We start from the raw sequence: 15,951 nt of genomic DNA on the forward strand, positions 1-15,951 counted from the left end.
GTGCAGTCACAGGGTTCCTATAACTCTCTGACCAGGCCGACCACAGCAGAGTGGAGATTCAAAATATTGAATGTTCCTGACATCACTTGTGCTTTGACTTCCCTCCCTCTTTTCTTCCAAACACACACTTTGCAACCCTGACCTGAGCGGGCCTTCACCAAAACAGACTGGGGTTCAGGGGCTAGCCATGATTTTCCTATAAACTCCAGGGGAAAAAATAGATCAAGATATTTCTTTGATAGCCTTTGTTGAGCAGATCATGGTTTTTTTACCCCCACAGTATCAAATAAACCCAAGAAACATTCAGCAATTCATCTATTTCTTTTTGTTCTTTTATATTATGTTCAATAAATATGTCAAGGCATGCACATTCCTGTGATTGTGCATTTTGTTTTTATTCTTTCATCCGTTGGCACTGGGTGATTTTTATATGAAATTGTTTCTAGTTTGCCTTAATAATTTTTACTCACTTTGTTCCACTAGATGGCGCCAAATTTATTAAACTTATTCTAGTTCAGGGGTCAAATACAGCCATGTTGACAATGGCTGAAAAGGGGACCCAAACAGTAACATATATGAGCATAATAATGGCCTGTGAATACCCATAACTTTTAAATCTGTATTTTCCCGTTTCTTTTAGTGCAAAGAAGGACAAGTACACTCAAATTTTTTTCACATTGATTGGGTTTTCTTACAATAAGTTATTTTGGATAACCTGAAATTCTATTTAAACTAATGTTGGCAAAAGTGTGTTGTTTCTCACACTGCACAAACTCTGCAGCCTTCAGTGGGCATGTTCTCACCAACTCACACTCCTATTACACATGTGCAACTGACCTAATCTTTTTTTAAATCAAATACACAAAGTTGTGACAAGTTCTCAGAATTTACCTTTAAACATTTAAATCAGTTTTGAACAGCTTCTCTTGAAAAAGACTCAATATGCAGGAACTTCTCACCAGTGAGACATTTCTCGACACAATACCAAATTGGACCCTCTTCGCAGGTCTGTCCGGTTTTGGGCCCAGTGCTGCATGTTTGACTGATTACATATAAAGAATAGGGGTATCAAACTGCTGACATTTAATGTTAACCCAAATTCATCTTAAAGGTGTTGTAACAGTACAATTTTTGCATAAATACTTTTAAGTATAACTGTTTTGTACAATTAAAAATAGCTTCTTTAGTTTTAGTGCATTTGTACAATCTGAAAGCCTTTACTTGACCAGAGAATCCATAATGACCTGCATCATGACTTTATAAAGTGAAAGATATAACAAAAAAATAAGTTGTCATTAATTTAAAGGTAACTCCTGCTATTATTTTATGTACTGTAATTTTTGGTAGATGCAGTAGTGAAATCTAGCTATTGCTCGTGAAGTATCATATTGTGAGCAAATACATTCAAATACATGAAGGCTGCAAAATGCTTCCATATACATGTCTTGGTTTTGTGACATTTTGCTGTATTTTTAAAATATCACAAAGCTGTTACATAATTTTCTTGAAGTGTCCTTCATTGTTTCACTTTTGCTATAGAAATAAAGTCGAAATAAACTGGTAGAGAAAGTGAAAGAGAGATTGAGTATGAACTAATGGTAATCTAATAACAAAGCAATAATAACAGATTTTATTTGTAAAGTTATCAAATTTAAACAATCTCAAAGTGTTACAGAAAAACAAGTAAAATTTAAAAGGTACGTAAATGAGCTCCTTTATTTTGACTCTAAACCGTGTGTGTGTGTGTGTGTGTGTGTGTGTGTGTGTGTGGGTGTGTGGGTGTGTGCGTGCGTGCGTGCACGCATGCGCGCGCCCAGCCCCTCTAGAACATTTTAGATGGTTCGCGATATTTCTTTCCGTCCACGCGCGAGTGTTCATAAATGCAACACAACTTCCGGCTAAAAGTATGAACCTTCAAAAACAAAACCGCGAGACATTCACTCCGATACGCCACACTGTGTGTTATAATGTGACTGTAGGAAGATATACCACCACTGTGAAGGTGTTTTCAGCACTTAAGTAAAATAACGTAAAGTACCGAAATTGGAGAGTATTTCTGCACATAACTCGTAGTTTTGTTGCCGGAAGTGCTTTTATTCCTGAGCTGCTCCAATGAGCTTTGGTGTGCAGTTCCGGTCACTTGACGTATTTCTGTAGCCGTGCAGCAGTTGTTGACACAAACTAGAGGAATTCGATATCGTGTATTAGTCTGCAGTAGGTCTGTGTCTTAAAGTAATGACAATGTGCCGACATGGGGTTCTTTAACAGTCACATCGGCTCACAAAAGCAAAGCTCTGGCGGACAGTAACGTGGTCAGACCTGGTGGTTTTGGTAAGGTTCTTATCTCAACTTTGTCGTTACAGTTAACTGTAACTTGACAAGCTCGCGGGGGCACGACTAGTCAGAAGTACATCAGTTTTACGTCCACATATATTAATCAAATACTCAATTACTACATCATAACATGACTGATATTAGCTTGCTAACTGCACCCGACGTGACTGTCACCACGTGTCCAGCACTTTTTGTGTTGTTGTAAAAACGTTAAAATAAATGGTCGGTATCGGTTTATAACTGGGGGGCCACTGTTGAAGGTACAACGTAATGTAGTTGGTGAAGTTATGTCAGTCTGTGTCGCTTCAGTGACGGATCAGTGTTTACCTCCAGTGTTTCGGATTAGCGGATTTCCCTGTTAACTGGTTGTGTTAAAAAAAAAAAAAAAAAAAGACCCACAAGAGGTACTACAAAGTAAAATGCGGGTTAAATTGACTTCTGTCTGGTTTTTGTCATCTGTTATTAGCATCCATGAGGCATATATATAAAGGAAGTGGGTCACCAGTTAACAGGGAAACCACTCAATCCGAAACACCTGTCACAATACTCATTCTGCTTCCGCTTTAAATAATACAAAGAAAGCACTCTTACATGAAGCTTGGGGACATTACAAAAGCTGCTGATTACATTTTTGAGTGTTCGTACTCCCGTCTGAATCTTAATTTGAGGGTGACGTGCTAATTTTAGCAGCGCGTGAGTTTGAACACACACACACATATATATATATATATATATATATATATTTAGGTGTGTGTTGTAATTTGTAAACCGAGACGCCCACCGCGGATGTGTCGGTGTGGGATGATTCTCTCCAACCTAACACAACTCCGCTAACACCCTTAATTTATCTGTAGCGCACTTGGCTAATCTGTTTACGCTTCACCAGGTCGTCTTATAGTCCAGACTTGTGCTTTTTTTTTTTTTTTTTTTTTTTTTTTTTAATTTTTTTAAAGATATGACATCCTAAAGAAGGCATGCCTGGACCTGGTCGCACCGACATGCAGCTGTGGTGCGCGAGTGTCTAGCCGTGCTGTTATGTGGCCGTTGCCTTGCTAGGTGATAGTATCTGAAATGTATCCCGCAACTACTTGAACTATGAGAATGTGAACGTGCTCCTCTGGGGCTTGTGTTATTCCTTGCAGTGTCTTTTCTGCAGAGACTTGGCGTGTTGTAGTCAAGAGGGCAGAGCCACCATGCTGTGCTGGGGGAATGCCTCCTACGGGCAGCTAGGCTTGGGTGGGATTGATGATGAGATCGTGGTGGAGCCACGAAAATGTGAGTTCTTCCACGGGAAGCAAGTGCGTGACGTGGGGTGTGGCCGCAGACACACGGCTTTCCTGCTGGAGGACGGGACGGTGTACACCTGTGGCTGCAACGACCTGGGCCAGCTGGGACACGAGAAGTCCCGAAAGAAACCAGGTTGGTGGCGTTTGTTCTTTTGTTTGAAGGATTCAGTGTTAACACCTGGTGTCATGACGGTGCGCGTGTGAGCCAGCGTCGTGTCTTTGTCGCCTATCAGAGCAGGTTGTGGCCTTGGATGCGCAGATCATAGTGGCAGTGTCATGTGGAGAGTCCCACACGCTGGCTCTGAATGACAAGGGACAGGCCTTCTCGTGGGGTCTCGGTTCAGATGGACAGTTGGGTTTGAACAACTTTGAAGAATGTGTTCGTGTGCCTCGGTGAGTATTTCTACAATTTAACATTCAGGACTGATTCCTTCTACTGTTTTGTTTTGGGTTTTTTTTAATAAAATTTTTTTTTTTTTTCATTGACCCTGCTGGGTGCTCCTTGATCTTAAGGATGTAACCTTTGAAATATATGAGACAGCTGCAGAAATGAACACAATCAGAGTGTTATACCATATTATAGAATATAGGTCAGACCTTAGTATATGTTGCATCTGTCAAAAATGATTCATGCAGAGGGAAAAAACAATCATAAATTGCACTGGTGTATTATCATTTATTTACAAGAAGACTATTCTGTTAAACACAACCCTACCTGCTTAAGAAGACACCTTTTAATGGTGCAATGATTAGAATTACAATGGTCTAAACTAGAACATTTCAGATGAAATTTTGCGTGTGCCTGCCAGTCGCTGATGATTAGTATCTGCTCCATTTGATGTTTTTCACCAAAATCCCATCCACTTTGACTGGCAAATATTTAGGCAGTCTTTTGTGAGTTCTGCGGAAACAATTTGCTGTATTGTTTACACAATTGTTATCTTTGCACTTAACCTCTTAAAGAGGCAGGCACACTGAATAACAGCATTTCTTGCAAAACAAAATATGTTTTAAGTGTTTGTTTTTCCATTCAGCATCTGTTGAATTGTTTAATCTTCTGCGTTCTTTAAACAATTCCACCATCTCTGGTGCAAGACTACCTGGAAAATTGCATTATGCAAATAAAGTGATTTATTAGTCCGGAAGATATGTTTTTATTTGTTTGATTACATGCAACACAATTTGGTGCATCCCTCAAAAATTCCAAATATATATATTTCAGTAGGTGCAATGATATTCTCAATTTAATTACTCCTCCCACGAGGGACTGTGACACATGTTTAGAACCATGTTTTCAAAAAACCTGAGGTATTACAAATATATTTGTATTTAAATAAGAAGCATCCACGGACATGAATGCAGTAAAAAGGCACCATATCTAATTTTGATGAAGCTTATTTTGAATTTATAGCAATAAAAAATGATTAAAGTGGAAAAAAGTTTTTTTACTAACCACAATCTGAACATGTGTTACGGACTGCAAGTAGTTTTTCTTTAAGAAGATGACAAATCTGGACTGCAGGCGGGTTACTCAGTACACAGCAATGCTCTGTAATGTATGCAGAGTGGCCTTTAGCATTGGATTATTGACACATGAAGGGGTTTCTTCACAAAGGCATGGATGGGAGCAAATGTTCACAGATGCCCATGACATGTTTGCCAAGTTGCCCACCATAACATCATGGATGCTGACTTGTGAACTGTGTGCGGATAAAGGATGGTTTCTTCCGTCCGACTTCTCATTGGACTTGACATGCAAGAATCGTTCCCACGAATTATGCGCCCTTGCACATATAGAGCATATAGTTCTATGAAATTTTATTTAAACTCTGACCAAACAATTTTTTTTTTTTTCCCAGAAATATCAAGAGTTTGTCGGATGTACAAATTGCTCAGGTAGCCTGTGGGCACTGGCATTCCCATGCACTTTCAAGGGGTAAGGATGATTTGTAACCATGTCATCCAGTTTTATCCTTTTTTTCCTTTTTCTTTTTTTGTCATGGTGCCAAAACGTTGAGCAATTTTCATCATGTCTGTTGTTTTTGCGCAGGAGGCCAAGTCTTCTCCTGGGGCCAGAATCGCTACGGTCAGCTCGGGTTAGGAGTGAACGGGCAGAGCATCGCCACACCCCAGCTCATCCAGTCACTGCAGGGCATTCCCTTTGCTCAGATATCAGCAGGGGGCGCTCACAGCTTCACCCTCACTCTCTCAGGAGCGGTGTTCGGCTGGGGGCGCAACAAGTTCGGTCAGCTCGGTCTCAATGACTGCAACGGTGGGTGCCAGAACAAAACAGCAGGCTCACCCCATGAGTGGGCTTTCAACCCTCTGGTGCGCCGAATGTTTGACCATCCTGGTTTAAAACCAAAACTCACACTGACGTTCACATGGTCTCATTTCCAGATCGGTATTACCCGTCTCTCCTGAAGTCTCTGAGATCGCAGAGAGTGATTTACATCTCCTGTGGAGAAGATCACACAGCAGCACTGACCAAGGTAAGCTGCTTTTTGTTTTGTGTATCAACTCCCCCCCCCCCCCCCCCCCCCCCCCCCCCCCACCCACAGTAACTTTGTTGGGCAGCTCCATCATTGCATTTTATTACAAAGACTTCAAAGAGAAAGTATATAACATTCAGAGTTAAGCATATTTATCAATTGAGGTTTTAGTGACAGGAGTTACAAGTGATCAAGCTATTAAAGCCAATTATCTGGAAATGAGGAGGTAGTAGCCATTGTAAATCTAATAGTATGACTGGTCTTCTACTTTCCTCTCAGTGACTGAGATGATGAATAACGGTGTTACCGTGAAGAGGACAAACTGATATGATTTTGTTGAACTAACACACAAGTTTGATGGAAACAAAATCCAATCCTTTCATTTTTGTCACCAGAGAAACTTCCTCACACTTTGGCTAAACGGCCACCATGGGTTACAAACTGAAACATGCTTTGGATCATTAAGTTGCGAATATTTAATGTCACTATAGATGGAAGATGAGAGGCCTGTGTCATGCCAAGACCACAGTAAGTTTGTGTTTTGGAGGCAGGTTGAAGGGGAGGATTTTTGCCTTTTGGTTTGACAGCTTATAGTTATTACTTATTAGGCTGAAAGTAGATTGAAGTGACTAACATGATTGCAACATGCGCCCATTTTCATTTCTGTCCCGATGCTGCTTCCCATTTGCCTCCGACTTGTGAACCTGTGAAGATTTTATTCTTGTGGAGTGGAAGTAAAGGAAGACAAGTTGTTGCTCTTATCTTTTTCTAAATCTGGCGCTACCGTTACCCACAGGAGGGTGGTGTGTTTACTTTCGGAGCTGGGGGATATGGGCAGTTGGGACATAACTCCACAAACCATGAAATCAACCCAAGGAAAGTGTTCGAGCTCATGGGGAACGTGGTCACGCAGATCTCATGCGGAAGGTATAATTTACTGTCTATTTTCTCCGCGTTGAATTTCATTTTCTTTGCGTCACCGTGCACAATGTAATATTAATCAAGCGTGTAATGGAGTTATTACTGAAATGTCACCACTAACCTAATTATGTTCGTCCAAATTGCTCTGCACCTAAAAGGCAGCACACGCTGGCTTTTACACCCTCCTCGGGAAAGATGGATTCGATCGGGCTCGGCGGAAACGGCCAGCTTGGCACGCGCTCCACTTGCAACAGAAAAAGCCCGGCGCTGGTCAAAGGACCCTGGGTCTGCCCCAACGCTTCAACAGATTCAGACCATACAGGTAAATAACGTTTCTGAAGGTCAGAGAGCATGAACTACTTTATCTGAGTGGAAACAGTGTTTTATTTTGGTAATATTGAGCAGAAGTCTATTTTTTCATCGTTGCATCTCTGTTTCATCAACTCTTATTTTTATATACAAATAATTTACATTTTTATTTCTTTGAAATGTTAAATTCAACCATATTACTTGGTGTATTTTCACACTGATTTGAACTTTTTTCTTGCAGACTCGCACTGTGTTGTCAAGAGAATTTATGCCGGAGGAGACCAGAGCTTTGCTCACTATCGTACTGCCAATGTTAGTGTTCATTTCCTCAACTTTATTCATTATGTCACAAAGTTTAATTGAATATTTCTTCTTCTTTTTTTCCCCCCAAACAATCCCAGCAGTCTTTGACCCAACATTGCTAACAACAGAATTTCTTGTTGATTAAAATTTCTTCTCTTTCTCTCTCTCTGTATTGTAGAACCTTGAGAATACAGATGACGTGAAGATACAGGATCTCCAAAGAAAGATTTGCACCTTGAATGAAGAAATCATACAAAAGTGGCTGAACTGCTCACCTGGGAGACTCCCACTAGAAGTCACCAAGTAAAGTCTTTGACATATTGGTGCTGCTTTTAGTTTGAACTCACTTTAGACTGAGTGAAACGGTCACATGTATTGTCGTGACATCATATTCGCTCAATAGAAATTAGATTGTGAAATGTGCTTTTACTAATAACTTGTTTTTATGCTTCCTTTAGTGAGATCGACCTGGTGTTCTCCTCAGCAAGCTGCCTCAACAGCTCTTTCTTGTCAACGGGGTAATCCCATTTTATTCTAAATATAGTTTCGGTCTGTCGTACGACTCAAGGAAAACTTGTGTGGCATTAAATAATGTGGCGTCACATCAACCTGTGTAGTAATTACATTGAGGTGTTGAACGTTCTTGTCATACAGCCCCATATTAATGTTCTGTGTTTATTTCCGCAGTCATCCAGATCACTACAGTACCAGCAGCAAATGTTCAGGGGTGGATATGAACATGGCTCGCCTGCTGTTCCACAGATTAATTCAACAAGATCACCCGGAGATCACCCAGCAGGTCAGTGGCCACACAAAAAGACCACACATGTGCAATGTGCTCTGGCTTTCTTGCAGCTTTTTCCATCTTACGTCTGAACTGGGCTCAGCTGATAAGTGTCACTGCCTTTAAGAAATATTAATATCATTTTAAAACTCAGCTGAAAAGGGTTCTCTCAAACTGACATTTGATTAAAATCTAAGTGTTCACAATGACCACATGTATTAATACAGTATCGGCTTTGCGTAATCATAAACATCTTTCTGATGTTTCTTTTGTCTGTTAAAGATCGCTGCCAGTCTGGAGAAGCACCTGATTCCCCGGCTGAGCAGCTCTCCTCCAGACATCGAAGCCCTGAGGCTCTACCTCACTCTCCCAGAATGCCCTCTCTTCACCGACCGGAATAACTACGTCACTCTCACCATCCGATTCGCCAAATCACTCATCAGCTTGAAAGAGGCTCCACTGAAGGTGTTGGGTAAGAGGGAGGATGGTTTAAAAGCGCTGGTATTTTGCAGTTTGGGCCCGTTCATCTGTATGTCGTATGTCGTGTTTGCACCAGGAAACTGGTGGTCCACGTTTGAGCCGGCGGTCTTCCAGCGGTTGGTCCAGCTCTACAAGGAAGTTGTGGTGTATCTGCTCCAAATGCACAAGGTGGGCATTCCTTCGATGGAGCAGAGGATCTTCACCTGTTTCCTGGACACATCGCTGCGACTCCTGGAGCTGCTACACGCGGTGAGCGATGGTGGATTGGTTTATTTTGATGTCGAACCTCGGCTGTTAACATTTGCTTTCTGGTCACTTCAGGTAAGTGAAAGAGGAGGACACATCATTCAGTACGACAAATTCTACATTCACGAGTTGGATGAGCTGATAGACATCAGAAACGACTACGTCACATGGATTCAGAGGCAGATGTACCCGATGGTGAGGTGGCCGTTTGTCACCATAATTCACTTAAAATGTGTTCATCGCTCAGCTTTGATTAAAACAAAAAACATATATCTTTGCTCTATGCTTGTGTATCCACAGGGCCATGACAGCGTGGTGACTCTGTGCAGGTATCCCTTTGTGTTTGATGCCCCGGCGAAGACGACGCTGCTTCAGACAGACGCCGTCATACAGATGCAGGTTGTTTGCAGTGAATCTCTTCACGAAGCGTAACGACTCCATCAAAAGCAGTGCGGTTGGTCATTGTTCTTAAGCTCCACTTGTATTGATAGATGGCCGTGGACCAGGCACAGATGCAAAACTTCAACTCCATGTTCCTCCCAGCGGTCGAGTCGGTCAATCCGTGCCTCATTCTCATCGTTAGGAGGGAAAATATTGTGGGAGACACCATGGAAGTGCTCAGGAAGTCAAAAAATGTCGACTACAAGAAGCCCCTCAAGGTGAAAGCTTTATAAAATGAATTTTCATGTATTAAAAAAAAAAAAGAACATACAGAAGTTGGTACTTAATGCATTCCAAACACTGACTTGGCAGCTTTCACAAGTTCTTAGTTAAGTGTGTTTGCATTTTCCACAATAACTCAGCTGATTGGTCGCATTCTTGGCAGGTGATCTTTGTGGGAGAAGAGGCCGTTGACGCAGGCGGCGTGAGAAAAGAGTTTTTCCTCCTGATCATGAAAGAACTGCTGGATCCCAAATACGGGATGTTTCATTATTATGAGGAGTCGAGGCTCATCTGGTTTTCAAACAAGGTACTTTCTTGTTTCCTTTTCTTCGTCCTTGTTGTGGAAATATGTCTGGTTACTATGTTTACATGTATTTTGAAACTGTTCTTACACTCGTGTTATGGTAGCCTGGTCTTAAAAAAAAAAAAAGGTAGAAAAGAATACGTCCGGTTACAATTTAGTTTTTTAAATACAGCTTCTCATGTTCTTTTTATTTTCTTTGTATGTTTTCTGTGATAATGCTGAATCCAGACGAAATGAGTTACAACTTTATAGGTCACACATTACATTAATTTTGAAATGGAGGAATTCAACTAATCGTTGTTGGATCACATTTCAAAACTCGTTTTGTCGTGAAGTGTTGTGCATTGGGATAATTTTCAGTTTCTATAAACAAAGTCAGTCCATGTTAATTGCACTGTGACTTTGTCATACAGTAATTTGGAAGGACTGTGACATAGTGTGGGGTTACGATGAAAACAGTCACTACTAAGCTTGACTATACTGGGCCAAGAAATCGGCAGCAGGAACATAAAGTCACGTGCAAAGTAGTTGTTGAACATGCCTCTTCTAATGTCTCCTAGACGTTTGAGGATATCGACTTGTTCAACCTCATCGGGGTCATCTGCGGGCTGGCCATCTACAATCTCACTATAGTGGAGCTCAACTTCCCGGTGGCGCTTTACAAGAAGCTGTTGAAGAAGAAGCCGACACTCGATGACCTGAAGGAGCTCAGGCCAGATGTTGGAAGGTCAGATCCAGATCAGATCATCCGCGTTTTTCATTTCTCATGCCCATGAATGGTACTTGAACTTGGAATTGTTTAAGCTGCCGACAAGTCTTCTGGCGTTGCGGTTGCACGACCACACGTCATGTTCATGTAAAGCTTGTTGCCTCGTCAGACTCACTAACTGCTGTCTGCTTCAATCAGGAGTTTGCAGCATTTACTGGACTACTCCGAAGATGACCTTGAGGAAACCTTCTGCCTCAATTTCACGGTGAGACAACCTTCATTTCTGTGACGCAGTAGCTTTGAGGAGTTGTGCCATTCGTCTATCATCTGAACAGAATCCTTCAGTAGATGGTGGTTATGTTTTTACAGATCACAGAGGAAAACTACGGTGCCACAGAGGTTCTGGAACTTGTGCCCAATGGGGAAGATATCAATGTCAATAAGTCAAACAGGTCAAATGCTCCTTATTTCCTGTTTACTATAATTAGTAGCTGGCCATTAGAGGATGGCTTGTTTTCAAGATCACCTTTGTTCTGCCCACCTGATCCAACATTTTGATTGACAAGGTTATTCTTCCTCTAGGCAGGACTTTGTCAATGCCTACGTGGACTACATCTTCAACGCCTCAGTGGCTCCACTGTTCGATGGCTTCTATGCAGGATTCCACAAAGTGTGCGGTGGAAAGGTGTTGGAGCTCTTCCAACCAAACGAACTACAAGCCATGGTCATTGGCAACACCAACTATGACTGGACGGAGCTTGAAAAGGTCGAGTTTGAAATCATTAACCCTTGTCTTGCTTTGTTAAAAGAAGAAAAACTGAATGTGATTGTTTCCCCTCAGAGTACCGAATATAAAGGGGAGTACTGGGCTGATCATCCTACCATCAGGCTCTTTTGGGAAGTGTTCCACAATCTTCCATTAGAAAAGAAGAAGCAGTTTCTCTGTAAGTATTTCAAATTCACAGTAAAAGCCTTAGCTTCAGAAAGGTAAATTGCTTGAATGACAAAAACAAAAATCTTCCATCTGTACAGTGTTCCTCACAGGAAGCGACCGTATACCCATCCTAGGCATGAAAAGCCTGAAGCTGGTGATCCAACCCACCGGTGGAGGCGAGCATTACTTACCCGTTGCCCACACCTGCTTCAACCTGTTGGACCTGCCCAAGTACACGAGTCGAGAGACGCTGGGCGAGAAGCTTCTGCAGGCTATAGATCACAATCAAGGCTTCAATCTTGCCTAATAGTGCACAGAAATGCCAAGAAAATTCCCCCGTTGGACTGTTGATGGCAACCACATTCCCAAATGTTTGGTTCTGAAGATTTCTCAGTGTGAACTGTGCGGTGAGAACAGTGGTTATAAATACATAAGCCAGAGAGCACTTAACGTTGAGAAGGAATGTCTTGACTTTCACATGAAAACTGAATTTTTTTCGCTTTTTTTTTGCTGTCACAATATTTCATGCCAGATTACACATCAATCCACATTTGATTTCGCTCCTATAGATATGTAGACATGTTTGGATGTAAAAACTATGATGGAGCAAACTACACAGCACAGGGGCTTGTCTACAGTAACATGCGCTCCTGTAAAATGCAACGACATGCAGTAGCACCAAGTCTCTGAACCTCAAAATGTAACGGAAGTGCTTTTGTTTATACTGATGGACAACTGGCATGGTCGAATGGCAAAAGAAACTAATTTGAATTGGAACGGTCTCAACAAAAATACATTCACTGCTGGATTCTGGTGGTTTTTCTTCATGGCTACAGCGGTTCGTCACACTGGATTTTACAGGAGTTCAAACTGTTGCAGCTACCTCTTGTGCTTTATCTAGACATGTAAACTTTGTTTTTTCCCAGTTATGACTTGATTGAGAGCCGTGTGAAATGTTTGCTTTAGATGCAGAGTGGATGTTCTTGGCTGTATGCCTTAAATAATCCACAAACGAGCAAAGTGCAGCCACAAAAATAAACCTGGTAACATGGAGAATAAGGTAAGATCCTGTTGGTTGAGTCAGTAGTCCTTAAAGAAATTTTAACATGGAAAAACAGTGTCACCGACACTTTAAGCTGGTAAGGTGAATCACATTACCACATCCATAAAAGTGTCAACTAGAAGGTGGCAGTGCTGCTCCTTAATAATTTGACTGGCTGCCCTCTCTCACTCATTGAAACCTAGGTTTCCATAAAGACAGTCCAGTGCAGGTTCACATTTTAATGGTTAAACTGTACAGGGTACAAGATGGGCACACAATGCAGTACAGGGCCATGAAATAGGCCAGAAGATTTATGTGCTTTAGTCGGATTTGTACAGAGCCTTTGGTGTTCGGACCGGGATCAGTGAGGGAGCTCGTGGTGGACCAGTTTATAGTGGGAACCACAAGAAGGACAGCGCTGGGCGTTCCCCTCGTGAAGCCAGAACCACACAATGGCAGTGTTGTCTTCCTCACCTGCAACGAAGAACAGTAAAGTTTCCTCATACAATCATCACAGACATGTTGAGTTACGTCACCTTCTGAAAGTTACAAAATAAGTATTTGAAAGTACTCTTCAAATGTACATTTGCACATACAATACAATGGCTTCCTATTACAAAACCAAATTCTCATGTGGCTAGATTCTCTGAAAATGGTAACTAGATGTGCAAATGTTTTTGTTACCCTGACAAAATATCATTCTCAAGTGTTTCTATTTGACCTAAAAACCACCTCCTTCCCCAGTTTGGTGCCGTTACTTACAAAGGCAGCCCACCATCCTTTTGGTTCCAATGCACGGCACAATGTGAGGGTCCTCCTTAGTCCCAGCATATTGCTTGGGTTTCAGGATACTGTAAGGGTCCTGCAAAGTGAAGTTGGAGGACATCAGTGCGTGTGCTGCTTAAATACAGTACACTTGTGTTGACTGTAGCCTTACCTTTCCCTGTTTCAAGGCCTGCAAAGCACGTCGCTCGAGTCCAGTGGCCTGCTCGTCATCTGTTGGTATTCCTGAAAAGTTGTAAAACATAGAGGGATGTCATACACTGTATAACCAGCACTTCTTGTGCCTCGAGTTAACTGTAGGCCTTTTGGACAGATTTTTAAGCACCGGATTTACAGCAAATGGACTCTGATTTCTTAAGCTGTTGCATGTTGTAATGTTTCTATGACATCCAGTGGTTGAGTGTGATAAAGCTGACGCCTCCCACAGCAACACGATCACGTCCCCTATCAGGATTCTGGCATCAACCCAGAGGAGGTGGATCCACTAAAGGCCTCTCAACATTACTGTCCAAATGACCTTCATTGTTTATTTCATATACTGTGCTCACATTTAGACCAGGCACAAACAACGTCTTAATACTTTGAGTGAAGGCCTAAACTTTTAACTTGTGTGAGCAGACATTAGCTGCCCTTCGTTTAAATTAAAAAAAAAAAAAAAAAAAAAAAGTCTTTCGGTCCAAAGTCTTCTCTTCCTGGGTCATAACCGGACTCTTACCTCTCACTGTGGCCATGGCCCGCTGTAGCGGCCGAGCCGCTGCGCTGCCCCGCAGCTGCACTGCCGCTGAACAGGCTCGGAGTAAAACACGTCCCGCCATGCTGGCGCTTCCTCAGGTACTGGGAGGATGACCCCACACGAACCGTCAGCTGGACTGAAACGACCCCGCTCACTTCCTAAGTGACGGAGGTTTGAACCAATCAGAGCGCTCATTGCATGAGTGACGGAGGTTTAGACCAATCAGAGTGGAGAGCCGGGAGGGCGGACTAATGACGTTTGAAAGAGGCGTTCATGGAACAGGTGCGAAAAATTTCAGATATTTTAGTTCATTTATTTATTTAGATGTTTCTTACTATTGCAGTTATGTATTTATTTTGTAAATATATGTAATCACTTTCAATCATAGTTTGTTTATAAAAGTATAAAACGAAACAAATTCATTCTTATCTCATAATTTATACACGAAAGCTCATAAAGACAAACAATTTAATGCCATATTTGAAAAAAAGACCTCACTATGACAAACTAATAGTCTTCTAGTAATAGAGACTTTCAAGGTCTTAGTCTTGACTCAATCTCAGCTCATTAAAAAACCTTGGTCTTGCCTTTTGTCTTGGGATGCTCTAGTCTTAGTCTTAGTGTTGAACCATATTTTAAATATTAAACGAGATCACAACAGGATTTGTGTGATCATGAGAGGTTTAATGGAGATGTCATAATATTCATAAGTTATTATAAACCTTCATAAGCTACATCTATGTCAATGTACAGCATAAATATTTTATGCATAATGTATTTAGTGGTTAATATACGATTGTCAGTTTGAAGAAATGAAAACGGTTCACATTAAATGGATGAGCAATTTGTTTTTTTTTACCAGCCTAGAGAGAGGTCTGGGCAGAAAGTATATGGAGGAGAAAACCTATATTCTCTCTGTACATATTTTTGCTGCCATACATATCTTTCCAACACATCAGTACATTGTCTCATCATTGAAGATTTTTCGTTTCTGTGTTTGGAACACAAACACAATGCAAGCACATGTGTGTATATGCAATTACAAAAATAAAATCTACTGAATCATTAGCCCTATATGGTCAACAAATAGGTGAAGTAAGTATTACTGGAGAGGAATAATTACTTGGAGAATAAATAGACACATCATGCCAAATGTATCACCTGTGCCTACGTAAAATTAGAATCAATTATATCTGGTGCTAATTTACAGTATATGCATGGGATGATCACTTAAAAAAAGTATATGTAACTGGCTTGCAGGATGATTTTGTAAAGTGAAAGGGGGGGGGGCTTATTTCTGAAGGCAATAAGAGTGGTGATGTGAAAAAATGCTGCAGATATAATTTAGTATGAACAGGCTTTTTCCAGTATCAGTCTGAAGAGAAGGGATGTACTGTTAGGACCGAGAGAATTTTCACAGTTTAAGTCTGGGTAAGGCGAAACCTCTTCCTGTGAAGAACCATGACTGTTCAAGAAAGAATACAAACCAAAATGCATAATTGTTGGCTTTTATTGACAGTTACCTCTTTGATCCAGGTGGAGGCGGTGGAGCATGGAACAAGCTGATGAGTTGTTCTGGCGATAATAAAAACGTGAGTCATGACAATACTTTAAAAGACTGTGTCTCA

At 41.3% G+C, this 15,951-nt stretch overlaps 2 protein-coding genes across 2 annotated transcripts; one reads left to right on the top strand and one right to left on the bottom strand.

The window, feature by feature from the left end:
- The first annotated feature begins 2,114 nt into the window (after positions 1-2,114).
- On the top strand, positions 2,115-12,827 carry herc4 (HECT and RLD domain containing E3 ubiquitin protein ligase 4). The gene is made up of 24 exons (XM_080481621.1): positions 2,115-2,331; positions 3,477-3,753; positions 3,854-4,013; positions 5,480-5,556; positions 5,671-5,892; positions 6,021-6,112; positions 6,909-7,039; positions 7,192-7,355; positions 7,584-7,654; positions 7,824-7,948; positions 8,104-8,163; positions 8,333-8,444; positions 8,712-8,901; positions 8,986-9,158; positions 9,231-9,350; positions 9,456-9,554; positions 9,647-9,814; positions 9,982-10,125; positions 10,683-10,849; positions 11,030-11,096; positions 11,201-11,283; positions 11,414-11,597; positions 11,673-11,775; positions 11,864-12,827. Exons 2-24 carry the CDS (start codon positions 3,528-3,530, stop codon positions 12,070-12,072), a joined length of 3,147 nt encoding a protein of 1,048 aa, XP_080337747.1. The 5' UTR covers positions 2,115-2,331; positions 3,477-3,527; the 3' UTR covers positions 12,073-12,827.
- On the bottom strand, positions 12,793-14,481 carry cox5b2 (cytochrome c oxidase subunit 5B2). Its single transcript, XM_080481623.1, has 4 exons — positions 14,306-14,481; positions 13,745-13,815; positions 13,570-13,669; positions 12,793-13,281 (listed from the first exon to the last, which is right to left on the bottom strand). Exons 1-4 carry the CDS (start codon positions 14,403-14,405, stop codon positions 13,169-13,171), a joined length of 384 nt encoding a protein of 127 aa, XP_080337749.1. The 5' UTR covers positions 14,406-14,481; the 3' UTR covers positions 12,793-13,168.
- Between the last annotated feature and the right edge of the window lie 1,470 nt (positions 14,482-15,951).

This window comes from Lipophrys pholis (genome assembly GCF_963383615.2).
Source record: "Lipophrys pholis genome assembly, chromosome: 15".
In the NCBI taxonomy this organism is placed as follows: Eukaryota; Metazoa; Chordata; class Actinopteri; order Blenniiformes; family Blenniidae; genus Lipophrys; species Lipophrys pholis.

Bases quoted from the DNA above. Each gene is read 5' to 3' on its own strand.
- herc4 (XM_080481621.1), top strand. From the start codon at position 3,528: ATGCTGTGCTGGGGGAATGCCTCCTACGGGCAGCTAGGCTTGGGTGGG. The intron at 7,356-7,583 runs GTAAATAACGTT...TTTTTCTTGCAG, and splicing joins AACAGATTCAGACCATACAG to ACTCGCACTGTGTTGTCAAG. The intron at 8,164-8,332 runs GTAATCCCATTT...TTATTTCCGCAG, and splicing joins AGCTCTTTCTTGTCAACGGG to TCATCCAGATCACTACAGTA.
- cox5b2 (XM_080481623.1), bottom strand. From the start codon at position 14,405: ATGGCGGGACGTGTTTTACTCCGAGCCTGTTCAGCGGCAGTGCAGCTG. The intron at 13,670-13,744 runs GTAAGGCTACAG...TTCACTTTGCAG, and splicing joins AGGCCTTGAAACAGGGAAAG to GACCCTTACAGTATCCTGAA. The intron at 13,282-13,569 runs GTAAGTAACGGC...TCTTCGTTGCAG, and splicing joins AAGGATGGTGGGCTGCCTTT to GTGAGGAAGACAACACTGCC.